At 48.5% G+C, this 18,067-nt stretch overlaps 1 protein-coding gene across 1 annotated transcript in view; it reads right to left on the bottom strand.

The window, feature by feature from the left end:
* RHPN2 (rhophilin Rho GTPase binding protein 2) overlaps positions 1-18,067 on the bottom strand; it is a 50,276-nt gene that overhangs the window by 19,279 nt on the left and 12,930 nt on the right. The window contains exons 3-4 of the mRNA XM_044760136.2: positions 7,832-7,960; positions 5,184-5,259 (exon numbers count right to left, since the gene is read on the bottom strand). Coding sequence (XP_044616071.1) covers positions 5,184-5,259; positions 7,832-7,960 — 205 coding nt within the window. The remainder of the gene's footprint in view (positions 1-5,183; positions 5,260-7,831; positions 7,961-18,067) is intronic.

An 18,067-nucleotide genomic window follows, 5' to 3' on the forward strand; every position in this document is an offset into this window, starting at 1 on the left:
GGACAAGACAAGGACTTCTACCATCTGCTATTAATTAGTATAATTCTGAAGGTTGTCTAGCCAACGAATTAAGAAAAATAAGAGATAAACATTAGAAAGGAAGAAATAAAAAATACACATATTTTTGCAAAATAACAACATATTCACAAAACCTAACTGGGTCAACTGAAAAACTACTAAACTAGTAAGAATTCAGTACAGTGGACAAAAAGTGAATATATAAAAATCAATAGTCTTCCTTTCTTATACAAGCAGTAACCAGTTAGAAAAATATAACAGGAAACAATAAGTTTCACAATTACAACAAAAGTACAATATTCCTAGGGATAGGATTAATTTAACTAATTAAGCAGATAACTTTTTTTTTTTTTTAGAGATTTTATTATTTCCTTTTTCTCCCCAAAGCCCCCCGGTACATAGTTGTATATTCTTCGTTGTGGGTTCTTCTAGTTGTGGCATGTGGGATGCTGCCTCAGTGTGGTCTGATGAGCAGTGCCGTGTCCGCACCCAGGATTCGAACCAACGAAACACTGGGCTGCCTGCAGCGGAGCGCGCGAACTTAACCACTCAGCCACGGGGCCAGCCCCAAGCAGATAACTTTTTAATTAAACTTTACGGAAGGACATGTTACTTCAATCTCTCATTTATTCCTTAAATCATTTTTTTGACAAGACAGTTATGGCTCCCGCCCCCGTAAAACTTACTGTTTGTTGGCATCAACAACTGGAAATACCATGTTCATGGCTGAAAAGGTACAATATCGTAAAGATGCAATTTTGTCCAAATTAAGCTATGACTCTAATGAAATTTCAATCAAAACCCAAAAGTACTATTTTTTGGAAACTCATCAAAATATGAAAGTGAATATGTGGAAGAAAAGCTAAGAACGTTTGGAAAAGCACAGTAATAAAGGAGGCTTGCTCGAATTGCTGTTGAAACACCCAGGGATTAAACAATGAGAAATGACACACAATGAAACCAGACATGGATCAGGAAGAGACTGAAGTAGATTCGAGAATCAGGTATATAACAAAAGCCAGTATTCCAGAGAAGTGGGAAAGGCTGGAGCATCCATCAGGTCCAGGCAGGTGGGAGGTGGCACAGGACTGTAGCCTGATGTGAATTTAAGGGCAGGACTATTACAGTGGTGTGGGCAGGGTTCTGGGAAACCACAGGGAGGGTGTGGGACCGCCAGAGCCATTAGAAACCCACAGGTGAAGGATCAAAGGGGAGAAGGACCTACGGAAACCCAAAGAGGTGGCTACCCAAGGTACAGCCACCAGGAATGCAAAAAGAAGCCAACGGAGGAATAAATTTCCAGACTGCCCTCTTCTCTTTCCCTCTCATCTCCTGCTCCTCCCTCTCGGCCACCCACAAAAGGGAGCCACAGAGCAGGAGCCTGCTGCGGCCTCCCCCGGCGCAGAGCAGGAGGGAGGAGGGTGGATGGGGGCACAGAGGGAAATGGATGCCATCCAGCACCACAGATGGATTCTGTATACATAGTTCGGGGGAAACTGGCTACCCATTTGGTGAAAATAAAAAGTTATAGCCCTACACCTAATTTTTTACCCCCAAACAAATTCCAGCTAAATTAAAGAGGTTTTTTTTTTTTTAAGATTTTATTTTTCCTTTTTCTCCCCAAAGCCCCCCGGTACATAGCTATATATTTTTAGTTGTGAGTCCTTCTAGTTGTGGCATGTGGGATGCCACCTCAGCATGGCTTGATGAGCGGTACTATGTCTGCACTCAGGATCCGAACCAGTGAAACCCTGGGCTGCCGAAGCAGAGTGTGTGAACTTAATCACTTGGCCACGGGGCCAGTCCCTCAATTAAAGACTTAATGTTACAAAATTTTAAACAATCACAAAGCAATGGGACAAACTATTTCTCATCTTTTTTTTTTTGTTTTGAGGAAGATTAGCCCTGAGCTAACATCTGCCGCCAATCCTCCTCTTTTTGCTGAGGAAGACTGGCGCTGAGCTAACATCTGTGCCCATCTTCCTCTACTTTATATGTAGGATGCCTGCCACAGGATGGCTTGCCAAGCGGTGCCATGTCTGCACCTGGGATCTGAACCAGCGAACCCTGGGCCACCAAAGTTGAACGGGTGCACTAAACCTCTGAGTCACCAGGCCAGTCCTATTTATTATGTCATCTTGGTGTGGAGAATACCTTTCTGAACATGTCATCAAGGTGAATTGTAAAGGGAAGAACTCATAAGCTTGACAATATAAAATTTGTATGGCAAAAAAAGTTATACTTTTTTAATTGTTTATATTGTTTACATAACAAAAGTTCAAGGAGAGAACGTACCGAGAGAAACATTTGTAAATATATATAACCAAGGGTTAACATCCTTCATATGTAAAAGAACTCATGTAGGAAATAAGACCACCACCACTATGGAAAAGCAGACAAAGGATAGAAACAGGTATTTCCAAAAGGAAAAAGCAAATGGGCAAATAAACACTCCATCAGGATGTATTCACCTCCAGTGCTGATCAAAGAAAGCAAACTGGAATGTATCATTTTTGCCTGGTTTTGCAAAACTCAAAAAGATATTTTAAAAAAATCAAAGCAATGAATGATACCCAGTGTAAGCAAAGGTGCAGGAAGATGAGCAGTCACACACAGCGGGGAGGCAGGACCACTTCTGGTGGGTAATTAGGTGACATGTATCTTTGAGCTACCAAATCCATGCCTAGAAGCGTATCCCAAGGGAACACGGGGCAAAGTGCGCGAAGATGCTCACGGAGGCTGCTGACAGCAGCAAGTGTTTGGAAGCTGCCTAAAGAATGAAGTTCACAGGCACCTTGTTTAGGGCTGCTAAAAGCAGACAGCACGCAAAGCCCTCACGGACAGGATGAGTTGCACACCCTCAAGAGGCAGGCCCCGGATCAGAGGATCCAAAGATTTAGTGCCGAGCAAGTTACAGAGCTCAGGCGGGAGGGCTGGTGGGACAATGAGGGATCTGTACACGTCCTGGTATTTTCTAAACGTTTTGCAATCCTGTTCTTAATCAGAAAAATAAATAAATAAAGCTGTATTTAAAAGCAAAAAAGCAACTAGAATTCTCTGAAAAGGGACTTTATCTTGATGATGCTTTTTAATGAAGCCATTTCAGAGCCCGTTTATTTAAAATAGAACCAAATCACACAGTGAAGCTTTACTGGCCATTCAACATTACACAGACACACGCAGACGTGAAAGACAACTTGAACTGCCCTGATTAAGTCAGCCAAACTACTTCTGTGGCACCTGTGTTATTCTCCAGCACAAATGTGGAAGGGAGAAAACAGAACGTCCCCCAAAGGTCTTATTTTTGTGTGACCGACATTTGTAGAGTCCCTTTCAGGCCAAAATGACATGGTTGGAAGCCTCAGATGAATAGCAGTTGGCATGCCCACAACATGTGATTTTTTTTTCACCGGCTTTAATGTGGAATTCAGCACGTGACACGTTTGGATCCTTACAGATGCCCATAAAATTCCCAAGTTTCCCTGAGAAGCTCTCCCTTTAAACTGCCTGTACTCTTGCAGCTCTGGCACTGAGCAACAAAGAAATCTTAAAGAAACTATTCTACAAAAGTGACTAAAGACATTTCTGCAGACATGATTGTCTTGAGGCTCATGGGCCCGTGGCAAGCGTCACTTCTAAAAGGTCAGGCGGCCTGTGAGAAGCTGGTGTCCAGCAGCGGCTCCTGGATTGTTTCCCAACCAGAAAATCAAAGCTCTGGTAACCCTGGGTCCGGCAAGACTCCCAACGGCCCTTCTCAAACTCCAAAATAAACCCCAAACTCACAAGGGCCAGGACCTGGGTTTAAACGGCGGCAGTCAAAACGGCCCTGCGTGAAAGGGCTCATGGCAACCAACTCACAGCCTCTCCTCGAGAAGCGAGGTCAGGTGCAGACATTTTGAAGCATTAACCAACGGCTTTTAAAAGAACAAATTCTGCAGTGCCCAAAATGTCATATAATTTTTTCTTTTCTAAATTAAAAGTAGTCCAAGACGAGTCCCCTAACAGGATTACTACGAAAAGAAACATAATGCTTGGAGGCATTTTTCCCGGTGCTGGGATTAACTCCTATGCACCAAGCCAGGGCTGGAAAGCTCCGATACAGGCATCACCTCCCCCTTCGTCTCCACTCTCTCCTCCTAAATGGAAGTTTGAGGCGATTCAGGAAAACTCAGAGTGATGGAGCTGGGAAGAGGAAAGCAAGCCAGGCATGGGGGGCGGCCTCTCCTGGCCCCGGCCTGGGTGCCTCCGTCAAAGCACATCTCCCACCTTCCACCTGAATCCCCCACTGAACCACAGGCCCCAGAGGCAGGGCCTGTGACATCACAGCATCCAGCACAGTGACAGACACAGGCGGGCCTATAAGTACGGGCTGCTTGCCAGACACACACAATTAAGAGGAGGCCAGATACTGTTCACTTTGAAGAGGTGGATTGTACAGGTTGTGAATTATGTCTCCATACAGTTGTTATTTAAAAAAAAAGAAGAAAGGGAGGAAAGAAGGGGGAGAGAGGAGGAGAGAGAGAGGAAAGAGGAGGCAGATACCCAGGAATTAGATGTGGCGGGGACTCATAAACTCTAGCTATTCAGGTATGTAAGGGTAGGGAACCAACATCTTTGATTTACTCTGAAACGCATCAGAAAATAAGATGGATTGACATACAGACACAGGGATGCAGAGATGGACAAACGTGATGAGGTGACTAGAGCAAAATGTTCATGGTCGTTATCCAGGTAGTGAGGGTACAGGGGTTACTGCAAAATGCTTTCCATTTTTCTCTAAGTTTGGAAATCTTCAGAATAAAAGATTGGGGGAAAAAACTGACTATTCTTCCAAAAACATGGCCTAAATTGGTTACAACATTTAAGAAAAAAGATACTAAAATAGGATACAATTTAAAAATCCACAGCAGGCCCACCACAGACCCTCTTTGACTTGGCCTCCTGGGGCAGGCTGGCCCGGCGTCCAGACCCCTTCCCCAGGCAGGTGAGGAGCCTCAGAGTGACCAGAGGATGGCACGAGGCTCCTGGGGTGGCCTGCCGAGGGGCTCAGGGTCACCCTGCAGGAATCAGCTGCCCACTGAGCCCATGGCCACTTGCGGGGGATACACAATTTCCCTGTTCCACTTTTAAGCAGCAAGTCCAGAGCCCCTCGCTGTGAGGTTTACCTTGAGAACAACTGAGAAGTCAACGTCCTTGGTTTCCTTCAGGCCAAGCGGAATCAGTGGAATCGTGAATGCCTCCCTATAAGGAACACAGCAAGGCACATGAATGTCCCTGTCCCGGCCACTCTGCACCCACAGCCTTCCCCCAGCACCCCTCTCCTCAGGCCAATCTAGCACATGTCAGTTTATTTTCCAGAAAGACGACTTGGGTTGCATCCCTGTCTCTGTTCTAACACTGGGCTTGGTCCCCGCGACCTGTGGACCATCCAGCCTAACACTGAGGTGCCTACCATCTCCACCCCGCTGTAGCCTCCAGCCTCAGCGCGCCTCTCAGTCACTGTGCTGGGACTCTATGGAGTACAGGCTTGCCCCTGCTGTGCTCACTGCTGCCCCACCTGGGCCTACCATCCTGCCACTGGACCTTTGTTATCAAGCCCCAACGTCCCCCTTCCTCCCTGGCCCCCCCCCCCCCCCCCCCCCCCCCCCCCCCCGGCCGCCCACCGCAGTGGGTGCCCCACTACCGCAGCCCTCCAGCCCTGGGCTCTCAGCAGCCTCCTCCTCTGGGGCGTGTCCCTCTAGGTGACTCATCGCCTGCATAGGGAAGGCCTTGAGGGCAGGGGTCCCATCGGCTACTAAGTGTGGCGTTGCTCCAGCCCTGAGTCAGGCCCTGGCCCACCACTTCCCTGCTACCTCCTCTCCCCACCGACCCCCTGGTTACCCCACAGGTGGCCCTGGGGGTGCTCCCGAGCCTCCGTTCTTAGCCGCAGGGCCAACAGGAAGCGAACCGGCTCCAGCGGTGTTTTGCAAACAGGGATTTAGCTCCCTGACCTGTAACAGGAGACCTCGTGGGGCTCCTGAGCCTAGCCCGGGGGAGGTCAGGACTGCTGGGCAGCACGAGGGGACAATACTGCTGTAAGCTGAAACTGCCCCTGTGCTGGGCGGAACACAACAGGGCCCAGCTGAAAGCAGGCGACACCTAGCTGGCGTGTGGCTTCCCCCAAGACCATGGGGGGAGCTGGACCCAGCTGGAAGGGGACGAGGACCATCCACCCCACCCCTCTGGGCCCAGCGACCTCCTATCCTCCCCCCACACCGGGCTGGGGGCAAGCCCTGCTCTTCCCATGACTGCCCAGGAGCAGCGAGCATCCGGAGTCCCCCTGCCAGGGCACCCCAGCCCCAATTCTGCGCGAACGTAACTTTCTCCGTGACCCCCGGCCTCCCTGTGTTTTCTCGTCTGCACGAGGAGACAGTTTCTTCCCTGCCTTCCTCCCGGAACTGTTTAAAGATCAACTGTGCTAAGAAAGAAACGATCTGCTTTGAAAACAGAAAGAGAGGTGATGCCATGTGAGGTGTCATTATGAACCTGCACAGCTCCCCCGCCTTCCCAGCGGCACGGGGGACGGCCTGGCCACTTCAGAGCCACACCGTGGTCACACAGGGGCCTTGACTGCATGTCTCTGTGGGACGCCCTCCCGATGGACGTGCCTGCACTTCAGGACAGCAAGTGGGACCATGAAACATCCTACGTTTATCACCAAAGTTTGGCCCTGTTTCGCCTCCTCAAGGAACTTTGACCTATTGGGCAAAACATTGGAATTTAAAAGCACAGTGCAGACTGGGAGAAGTCTTCCAGCTGCTGTTCTGACTAGATGTTTGAAACTGCAAGAGGAGCCAGGGGTAAGCCGGCCCGGGCCCATGGACGCCCCAGCGGAGGGGCAGAGGTTTCACGCACTGAGACTTTCCCTCCAGCTCTGAAAAACACCCCAGGCGCTGGGCAGAGGGTTGGGGACAATCAGGAAAAGACATTCCAAAGCTGACTCAAGGCTCCCAAATGTCGTCCTTCTGTTAAACCAGGAAGTGTTTTCTGACTGAGTTTCTCCCTGGCTCCCCAGCCTTTTGAGACGTCTCACTTCCCCGTACAGAATAGCAGGGAAACTGCTCTGCAGAGCTTCTCAAAGCCATTTCTTCTTAAAGACGGACTTTTTTTCAAAGGCAGCTCACCTTGGGGCGGGAGACTTTCTGAGCTGTTCTGGAGGCCACACCTCAATATTTCACCTCCCACCGACACTCCCTAAGGAATGCCTCTGAATCAGCACATTCATCGCTCAGATATTTACCAGGGTACATTTCCAAAGTGTCTCAGTTACACTATCTCCTTGCAGAACTCACAAATGCCTCATAATCTTTGATGTAAAAGGCAGTTTATACGTTTTGGCGTTCTATCAACAGAATGACCCAGGGCAGGCCCTGTGCTCGGTGATGAGGCTGGGAGGCAAGAGGGCAGGGCACCGTGGGCCCCACCCGGCAGGTCGGCCCTCACGGCAAACCACAGAAGTGCTTCCAGGGCACCTTTATGGCAGAGCCACCGCCAGGCAACGTGAGAGATACCATCTCCCCACTGGACCCAGCCAGCAGCTCTCCTGTAAAACCATGTCCCAAGGGGTCCCAGGACAAACAAATGCCTTTTTGGTCAACTCTCCAGGTATTCCCAACAAACTCCATGGGCTCATCCCCTTAACTCTCGCACCTTGGTCAATCCCACACCGATCATTCCCTCACTTTCCAAAGTGGAGTCTATCTGTGCACCATCCCTGAGGTGGGCACATTCCAAGGCCCAGAAAATCTCTGGAAGAAGCACTGTCTCCACTCACTCTGTGCTCTGATAGACGCCCACGGAGATGTTGAGCCCCTCCAGCTCTTCCTTGAGCATCTGCAGGTCTGAGTTCACGAAGCTCAGTTCCAGGCGCACTTGCTCCCGTACCTTGGGGTTTGTGGCTGCCCTGTTAAAAGAGAGGGGGAAGAGAGGCACCCTCAGCCAAGCACCCCAGCTGCCGGGTGAGCAGATGCCCCCATCCCCATAGGGAAGCTCTGAGGGTCCACTTCAGATGTGAGTGCCAGATGTGATCAGATAAGGAGTCTCAGAGATGCTGGGTACCTGCCCCATCTTGAGCCATACCTGCCAGCAAACGGACCTGGGACATAGCCAATGAGACCAAGTTGTCACACACGAACCCTAAAATATGCTTGCAAAGAATTAGCCTTGAGAAGAAAAAAGAGAACTGTTCCCAGCCACCCATAAAAGACCATAAATTATCCCCTTATAAAGAAATGGGCTAGAAAATAGAAGAGGAGGTAACACTTCCCAGCTCATTCTATGAAGATAGTAGCACCCTAATCCAAAACCAAAGAAAGACAGCACAAGAAAACAAACAACAGACCCGCATCCTTCATGAATATATATGCAAAAATCCTCAACAAACTATTAGCAACCCAAACCTAGTAACATATAAAAAGAATTATACATCATGATCAAGTGGGATTTATCCCAGGAATGCAAGGTTGGTTTAACATCTGAAAATCAATTAATGTAACATACTATATTAATACAATTAAGAACAAAAAGTACATGGTCATCTCAATAAATGCAGGAAAAAAGCATGTGATAAAGTCCAACACAGATGCTTGGTAAAAATTCTCAACAAACTAGGAATAAGAGAGAATTTGCAAAACTTCAAAACACCTTTTACAAAACTTGATAAAAGGCATTTATGAAAACCCACAGCTAACATCACACTTAATGGTGAAAGAATGATGCTTTCCCCCTTATGATCAGGAACAAGGCAGACATCCACTTTTGCCACTTCCAATCAACTCTGTGCTGGAGGTTGAAGCCAGTGGCAATATGGTAAACAAAGAAATTAAAGGTCTCCAGATTGGAAAGGAAGAAGTAAAATTATCTTTATTCACAGATGACATTATCTCCTTTGTAGAAAATCCCAAGGCGTCCACAAAACAAATACTAGAACTAATAAATTTAGCAAGGTCACAGGATACAAGTCAATATACAAAAATCAGTTTTATTTCTATAACTAGCAAAAAACAATCTTAAAATGAAGTTAAGAAAACAATTTCATTCACAATAGCACCAAAAAGAATTAAAACTTAGGAATAAATTCAACAAAAGAAGACTTGTACACTGAAAACTACGAAACTGCTGAGATAGTAAATGGGGAGACATTCCATGTCTATGTATCGGAAGACTCAAGAGGTCATTGTTGAGATGTCAATTCTCCCCAGTTGACCTATCGATTCAATGCAATTCCAATCAAAACTCTAATAAGCTTTTTGGTAGAAATTGACAAGCTGACCCTAAAATTTATATGGAAATGCAAAGGACTTACAATAACCAAGTAATTTTGAAAAAAAAGAACAAAGTTGGAGGATTTATGCTATCCGATTTAAAAACCAAGACAACGTGGTATTGCATAAGGACAGGCAATGGAACAGAACGGAATCCAGAAATAAATCCTTACATTGTGGTCAACTGATTTTGACAAAGGTGAAAAGATGATTCAAGGGGGAAGAGACAGTCTTTCTGACAAATGGCGCTGAAGCAACTGGACATGCACAGGATGTCAGTGTTCCCAAGACCACCTCAGGTTCAGGGATCCACTAGGAGGACTCATAGGACTCAGCATATAGTTGTCCTCAGGGCTCTGATTTATTAAAGCAAAGGGACACAAAGCAAAATCAGCAGAGGGAAGGTGCACGGGTGAGGTCCAGAGGAAACCAGGTGCAGGCTGCTAAGAGTCCCCTCTCTCAGGGGAGGCACACAGGACAGCTCAATTCCTCCAGGAAAGACTTGTGACAGCATGTGTGAAACGATGTCCACCAGGGATGCTCATGAGGGACATAAGGCCCAGGGTTTTTACTGGGGGCTGGTCAGGTAGGCACCTCTGCCTAACATGCTTCAAGGCTCCAGACTCCCAGAAGGAAGGCAGGGGTGAGGCATAAACCGCACTGTTGCACAAACGATGGTGGGACTCTTCTGAAATTTAAGTTTCCTGACACCAGGCAAGGGCCAGCCTTGTGAGCAGGGCTTTCTAAGGATAGCGGTCTCAGGCCTGCTGTGACGGCTCTTTTCTGCATAATAGGCAAAAAACAACCCTCAATTTAAATCTCATACTGCTCACAAATATTATGTCAAAATGCATCAGAGACCTCAATATAAGAGGTAAAACTCTAAGACATCTAGAAGAAAACATAGAAGAAAGTCTTCATGACCTTGGGTTGGGCATTCTTAGCGATACACCAAAAACACAAACTACAAAAGAAGAAACTGATAAACTGGACTCTATTAAATTTAAATAATTCTGTGCTTCAGAAGACACCATTAAAAAAATGAAGACAAGCCACAGACTGGGAGAAAATATTTGCCAATTATATATCTGATAAAGAATTTGTGGGGCCAGCCCAGTGGCACAGCACTTAAGTTCACACGTTCCGCTTTGGTGGCCCGGGGTTCGCCAGTTCAGATCCCGGGTGCAGACATGGCACTACTTGGCAAGCCATGCTGTGGTTGGTGTCCCACATATAAAGTAGAGGAAAATGGGCATGAATGTTAGCTCAGGGCCAGTCTTCCTCAGCAAAAAGAGGAGGATTGACAGCAGATGTTAGCTCAGGGCTAATCTTCCTCAAAAAAAAAAAAGAATTTGTATCTAGAACATATAAAGAGTTCTATTAATTAAATAATTAAAAGAACACAATTTTTAAAAATGGGCAAAAGATTTGAATAGACATTTTACTTAAGAAGATGTATAAATGGCTAATAAACACATGAAAAGATGCTCAATTTCATTAGTCAACAGGGAAACGCAAATTGAAACCATAATGAGATACCAACACACACCTGCTAGGTTGGCGATAATAAAAAAGACAATAACAAGTGTTAGTGAGGATGTAGAGAAACTGGAACCCTCATCCACTGCTGAATGGAAATGGCACAGCCAGTTTGAAAAACATCTAGTTGCTAAAAATGTTACACATAAACTTACCATACAACTGAGTACACCCATTCCTAGGAATCTATATGAGAGAAATGAAAACATATGTCCAAAGACATGTATGTGAATGTTTATTATAGTAACATTATTCATAATAGCTAACAAGCGGAAACAACCTGATATCCACTAACTGGCAAACGGAGACACAAAATGTGGCCCATCCATAGGACAGAGCATTGGAAAGGAACACGAAGGGACAACCTTGACCGCAGTTCTCCAGCGGAGGTTTTGACATGCACTCGAAGAGCTTACAGGTGCTCCCGCATTTTACAGATTAGGAATGACTGCAAAAATCACAGCGGCATCAACAACCAAGTACTGAGCCAGGCCTCGCCGAGCACATTTCCAGGAACCAACACCTGACGTTCATTAGCCAAGAGCGCCAGCCAGCCCAAGAGACGGTGCCTGACCACCCCCCTCCTCAGCCGATGAAAATCCAGCCACCTGTCATCGCCCTGCTCTGCTTACCACCTGTTCACCCTTCCTCCAGTGAGCAGAGTGCTAACCTGCTTCCCCCACAGCCTGCCTGCTCCCCGGGGGCTCTCCCGACCTTACCACATCTTTGGGCCCAACAGTTTCTCTCCGTGATGTATTCGTGCTCATTCTCTTCCTTCTCTCTCTCTCCCCCTCCCTTCACTGAACTCCTTCTCCTTGACTGACAAGCTTATGCCCGCCCCTCAGTAAAAGCTGTGCTTGACCCTGGCTGCAGATGGCACTTGTCCTCTCACTGCCCAGTAAGTTTCCACACGTGCACGTTTGGGCTCCCCAGACAGGCAAGGAGACTGGAAGCTCAGCTTGGTGAATATCATCGGTTTGGGGATTTGCTTTTGGGGATCCAGGATCACCAGTAAGAAATACATTTTATATCACAACACAGCACATGCACAGTACTATATACTGGGGTTGGGGGGCTTTGGGGAGAAGAAGAAGAAGAAAAAAAAAGATTGGCAACAGATGTTAGCTCAGGTGCCAATCTTTAAAAAAAAAGAGTGAGTGAGGCTATGGGGGCAGGAGAAAGGAGAACATAAAAGAGACTTAGCTAGAAATAAGGCCAGTACATATGCACAGTACATGCACGCACCGCTAAAACAACAATCGCACAAAACCACACTTTGCCATACATGTGATGCACCCCAAAATAATCTTATTCTGCTCTAAAAACTTCTTTTAAAATGAAGATTTTCACTTCTCCAGGGCTGATTCTCTGATACCAGCTGGTGTCCAGCAGTTCAGTTCACTTCTGACTCCAGCTCCTGGTGAAGGCACAGACCCCATGGGTTAAGGCCTCTGTGCCCCAGGACTGGGGCCCCCCACTTCAGGACCAGGGCACCTCTACTTCTGACCAGCCAGCTACAAATCAGGGGTTCCCACAACCCCTCCTCAGGTTTGATAACTCACTACAACTCACCAAACTCAGGAAAACACTTTACTTACATTTATTGCGGGTTATTGTAAAGAATACAGCTCAGAACAGCCAGATGGAACAGATCCAGAGGCCGAGGAGGGGGGTGGAGCTTCTGTGTCCTCTCCAGCATGCCACCCTCCCAGCACCTCGATGTGTTCACCAACCCAGAAGCTCCATAAACCCCTTCATTCAGGGCTTTATAGACATTTCATTACATGGGCACAACTGGTTAAACATTGGCCACTGGTGACTGAGCTCAACCTCCAGCCCCTCTCCCCTTCCTAGAGGTCTGGGGGTGGGGCAGAAAGTTCCAACCTCCAATCGGGCTGTGTGTTTCTGTCAACCAGTCCTCTACCCCGAAGGTGCCCCGCACCCCTCAGGAGTCATCTCATTGGCATACAGAAGACATTTCAAGAGATTCCAAGGCTTTAAGGAGCTCTGTGCCAGGAGTCAGGCACAAAGACCAAATATTTATCTTTTATTATACCACAGCAACCCACTGAATTGATTTTAATAAACACCGCAGGCACCACTTGCACCTTGCAAAACCAGCACCACAGAGATGTTACTGAGAACGTGACTGATACACTAGCTGGTAATGTCCACGAGGATGCAAGGGAGAAAATTCTCCCAGCCCTCAGGACTGGGAATGGCCGCTTCTCAGCAACAGGTGTGCTTTTAGCTAACAGGTATGAAATGTGTTCCAGATCACATTCCCCTCTTCTTATTCCCTGCCAGGAAGCTCAGAGACACTGTGGCCCGTATCTAACAAAGGATATAGGACGTTGTAGCATGTACTAGCCTTATTTCCAGCTAAATCTCTTCTATGTTCTTCTTTCTCCTGCCCCCATAAGCCTCACTCACTCTTTTTTTGTTTTTTAAAGATTGGCACCTGAGCTAACATCTGTTGCCAATTTTTTTCTTCTTCTTCTTCTCCCCAAAGCTCCCTCCCCACCCCAGCACACAACTGCATATTCCAGTTGGAGGTCCTACTGGCTGTGCTCTGTGGGACGCCGCCTCAGTAAGGCCTGATGAGTGGTGCCATGTCCACACCCAGGATCTGACCCAGCGAAACCCCGGCCTGCCAGAGCGGAGCACACAAACTTAACCACTTGGCCACAGGGCCGGCCCTCACTCACTGTTGTTTTAATCTCACATGATGTACGAGCTTGTTAAGGTGTCTCAAACCCATTCTGGAATGAGGCAAGATAAACAACGGTAACTCCTGCAGGACAAGACCTTTGCCTTCTCTTTCTTTCTATTTCTCCTGAACCTGGCATAGTCCTTTCCACATAGTGAGGGCTCAACAAATTTCAGGTGATGAAAGAACAAATGGCAGGGTAAAGACCACTCTTTAGAGTCAGTGGCGGGGGCTGCTGTCTGGTTCTCAGCAACAAAAGGGGTCCAACTTAAATATAACAATTTAGACCCTACGACCCCCGCCCAAATGCCTGGAGAGCCCCCAGTTACGCCAGCTCTTGATTTTTCCACCTCTATATATCGATTTGCCACTTGTCCTCCCTCTCGACTTGGCAACAATTTGAGATCCAGGATTCGCAACCAATTGATGAGCTGTTCTCTGGAAGTGGACCTCTTTGCATGGGTCCCTCTGGACAAGGTCGGTGGCCAGGCGAGGCCTCAGGGTCAGTTTCCACAATGCAGACCTCCACGTACAGGGATGATTCAGAAATACACCCTGGAGTGGGGGCTGTTTCTCATATGGTAGTGATTTTTCACTGCTCGCCGGTAGGGGGAGTTTCTCAAATACGGGGTATCAATTCAGTATGGGGCGTGTGCCCTGCTCCTCTGTGCCCAGGCTGGGGAAATAACCTGGGCAACCAACATTAACAGAATCAGCCGGCCTAGATTAGGAGTTAAGACCAGAGCCTTGGGGCCAGCCCGGTGGCGCAGTGGTTAAGTTTGCACATTCCGCTTCAATGGCCCAGTGTTCTCCAGTTCAGATCCGCGGTGCGGACATGGCACCACTTGGCAAGCCACACTGTGGTAGGTGTCCCACATATAAAGTCGAGGCAGATGGGCACGGATGTTAGCTCAGGGCCAGTCTTCCTCAGCAAAAAAGAGGAGGATTGGCGGCAGATGTTAGCTCAGGGCTAATCTTCCTCCAAATAAAAAAATTAAAAAAACAAAAGACCATAAGACCATAGCCTTGGTCTCAGTACCGGCGCCCTGCTCCTGGGCTGCCTTTCCGGAGGGAAAGGGGCCTTCCTGGAAGCACACGGCTTTTCTCAGCTCTCCCTTGGGTGTGCGCCCCCTCTGAGACCCCTGTGGCCTGGTCACTGATGCTACAGCCAAAGGAGGCCTTTGAGGCTGAGCGGGACAAGGCACAAGAAGTGTTTCAGCCTTTCCTGCCAGCGTCTCCCAGCCCAGGTTCTCCACGGCTCCCTCTGGCCTGGGCCACCAGGGAAAGCCCTACTCCCCTGGGTTTTTCCATGAAGAACATTCACATACTGCAAAAAGTCAAGCATGAGAAGGTGTCGCACTTTCTCTCTCTGAGTGATCCACCCACCAGCTGTGAACAGGGGAAGGAAGGCCACGTTCATTTATTTCCTGAGGCCACTGAGCACATCCACATGCTCTCCCTCCATCTGGAGCTTCAGGGACCTTTTCTACCAGGAGAATCCCCTCTGTGATGATGGTCTCCACTCCAAGTCCAAAATTTCCTTGACGTCTCCTGTTTTTGTCTTAAAGGTGCATGTGAATTTTGCATTCTGACCCATATATATATATATCTCCATTTGTTTTCGTGTAACTTTTTTCTCCCAAGTCTTTTAGTAAAATTGTCCCTTTAGGAACAGACACATTGACAGGCACCATGGGCTGCATCAGCTTCAGAGAAACCTCAGTGGAGCCGCTTGGCCTTAATCCATCTGACCCCAAATCCTGCTATGCCAGGCATTCAGGGAGGCTGGGGCAAGCACTGCCCGGTGCCCTCATGTGGCCACCGGCTAAGGCTGCAGATCAGCCGGTCCGACAAGACATCTGCTCCCAGCCCATCTTGCAGGGTAGGAAGGCCCCAAAGGCCATGGAGGGCTCGCATACCTCACTGCACACATGCACCAGCTCCCTCAGAACCAACAGTGAGCAGTCACTAACCTCAAGTCACTCCCATTACAGCCCAAGCCACGCCAGGTCACCCCTGGCCCAGGACTTCAGAAATTCATGGGCCTCTGGTCCAGAGGTCACAAACTAGAGGTCCATAGGACCATTCACTTGGCTCCTAGGGTGTCATTTTTTCCCCCTTGAACTAGTTACCAATATTTAAAAATTCAACTATCAGAAGATTTTTTAAAAAGTCAGATCTCTACCTTCTCCTAATGAAAAAAAAAATCTGAAGATCTGGCAACTCTGGCCCTGCCCTCCACATGGGGCAAACTGCAGTTGCCCCCTCCAGAGAGAGTGTACACTCTGCACTTCACCACAGTCCCCACCACTCCCTATTGTATCACAGCACCAGTCCCAGCCTCTTTCATTCTTTTCCATGACCACCTGGCCCCCAAAAAGCCCAGAGTGGGCCACCCCTACTCTGGTCCAGTAGCTACCAGTACGAGAGGGGAACATGAAGCCCAGAGATGTTTAGTGAGCTGCTCTTGTTCAAAGAAGCAGCTAGTTAAAACTGAACCAAGGTGGGCCGGCCCCATGGCCGAGTGGTTAAGTTCACATGCTCCGCTTCAGCGGCCCAGGGTTTCGCCGGTTCGGATCCTGGGTGTGAACATGGCACCGCTCATCAAGCCACGCTGAGGCAGCATCCCACATGCCACAGCTAGAAGGACCCACAACTAAAAATACACTACTATGTACCGGGGGGCTTTGGGAGAAAAAGAAAAAATAAAATCTTGAAAAAAAAAAAGAAAACCGAATCAAGTGGCAACTTGCTTTAAACTTCACAAAGACCATCTGTTTCAGAGAAACATCATCACATTTCTCCCCCAGCTTTTCTCAAGGGAGGGGAGGGAGCTAAGAAAAGAGAGAGAATATTGTCCTTGCTTAGCCTGAAGAAATACATTTAAAATATCTCATATCCTCCTAGTCAAACTCCAGGAAGGTCATGGCTGATACGGATCAGAGAAGGAGAAGACGTTGAAGGGGTACAAACCCCAGCTCCTCACAGTGCCTGCCCGGCCTCGAGCCCCCTGACCGAGGCAGGTGAGGACTGGGACCCTCACATTCCAGCATTTTAAGGGACATTTTCCCAAATGCACCCCCCGCACACATTCCAGCTGCTCTGCCTTCATCTGGGGGCTGCAGTGGGACATCTGGGAACCTGAAAACAGGCAGGCAGACAGGACGGCAGGGCCCAGTTCAGGACTGAAACTGCCCCTAGCCCACAGGGACAGCCACCTAATCAGCCTCCCAGGGACACCCGTGCCGCCAGAAAATGGCTTGGCCAAATGCCCCGTTTGTTTTCGGGAAACCGTTGGTAACGGTTGAGTCTGATTAATAAATACCTAGAGGGTTTCCTCTGACAACATTCTGCAGAGGGGGCACTTTGAGCTTTGAGATCACTGAGAGAATCATTAACATCCCCACCCCACCCCCACCCCTGCCCCCACCAGCTCAACCACTGCCCACTTGACAATGAGCCTGAGCCAGCCTTGGGCCTCTGAGAGGCTGTTTGCTGGTGTCATTAACAGCAAGACAGACAAAACCGCCCTGCTTCCCACCTAGACACGTCACGTCCCCTGGTCGGCGGGGCCTGCCTGACCTCTCCGTCTCACCCTGCGTCAACCTCTGTCCCACTTCCCTCTCATTGACGCCCTAGAAACATCACCTCCTGAAGTGACAGGACTGGCTTGCTCATGGATGAAGGTCCCCACAAGAGATCAGACAGCAGGAGAGCAGGGCCTCCTCCGAACAGCCTGCAGCCATATCCCCGCGCGCCTCCAACACGGCCTGCCACTTAGTCAGTGCTCCACGAATCCATCTGTTGGGTGCCTGAGCAGGCAGATACACCCCCGCTCCTGGGGAGGCCACAGTCAGGGTTGCCCACCTGCCCGCCTCGGCTGCACAGCTGGCTTGTCAAACCGTCAACCAAACCCACAGCCCCAAAACACTGGCAAGCCCAGCACACGGCAGGCACTCCCGAAATTGGGGGCCTCTCTCTCCCCAGTCACACTGGCCATATGAGGTCCACCAGGCTGTGGACCTGACAAATCCCAGGTCCAGACTTCCCTGGGGACAGGGACACTGTCAGACATTTTAAAAGGTGAAATGTTACAATATTTTCCCAGGCTCCTCCAGCGACAACCTCCCTTGTTCCAGAAGCAGCTGGAGCAGAGGTTCCCAGACACATGGCCACCCCAGGACTTGTGTCCTCTGCTAGTTCACGAATAACAAAACGAGCGCAGACATCACTGTTGCTCCTGACCCAGTGGCCGGTTCGGGGGTTGGTATATTCTTCTTTTGGGCCTTTGCAGCATTTCACAGTAAAAAGGAATAAAAGTGATGCACGCCCTCTGTAAAATGACATCCACACACTGAAGGGAGTGAAATGAAAAGGAGAGGCACCTCCACCCCCAGCCCTGGTCTTGCTCCCAAGAGCGTCCTCTGCTAACAGCTTCTTTCTTCATCCCTTCTGGAAAAAGTCTGTGCATACACAAAAGCATAGGTACAAATCCTTT

The sequence above is a fragment of the Equus asinus genome, chromosome 26 (genome assembly GCF_041296235.1).
Source record: "Equus asinus isolate D_3611 breed Donkey chromosome 26, EquAss-T2T_v2, whole genome shotgun sequence".
In the NCBI taxonomy this organism is placed as follows: Eukaryota; Metazoa; Chordata; class Mammalia; order Perissodactyla; family Equidae; genus Equus; species Equus asinus.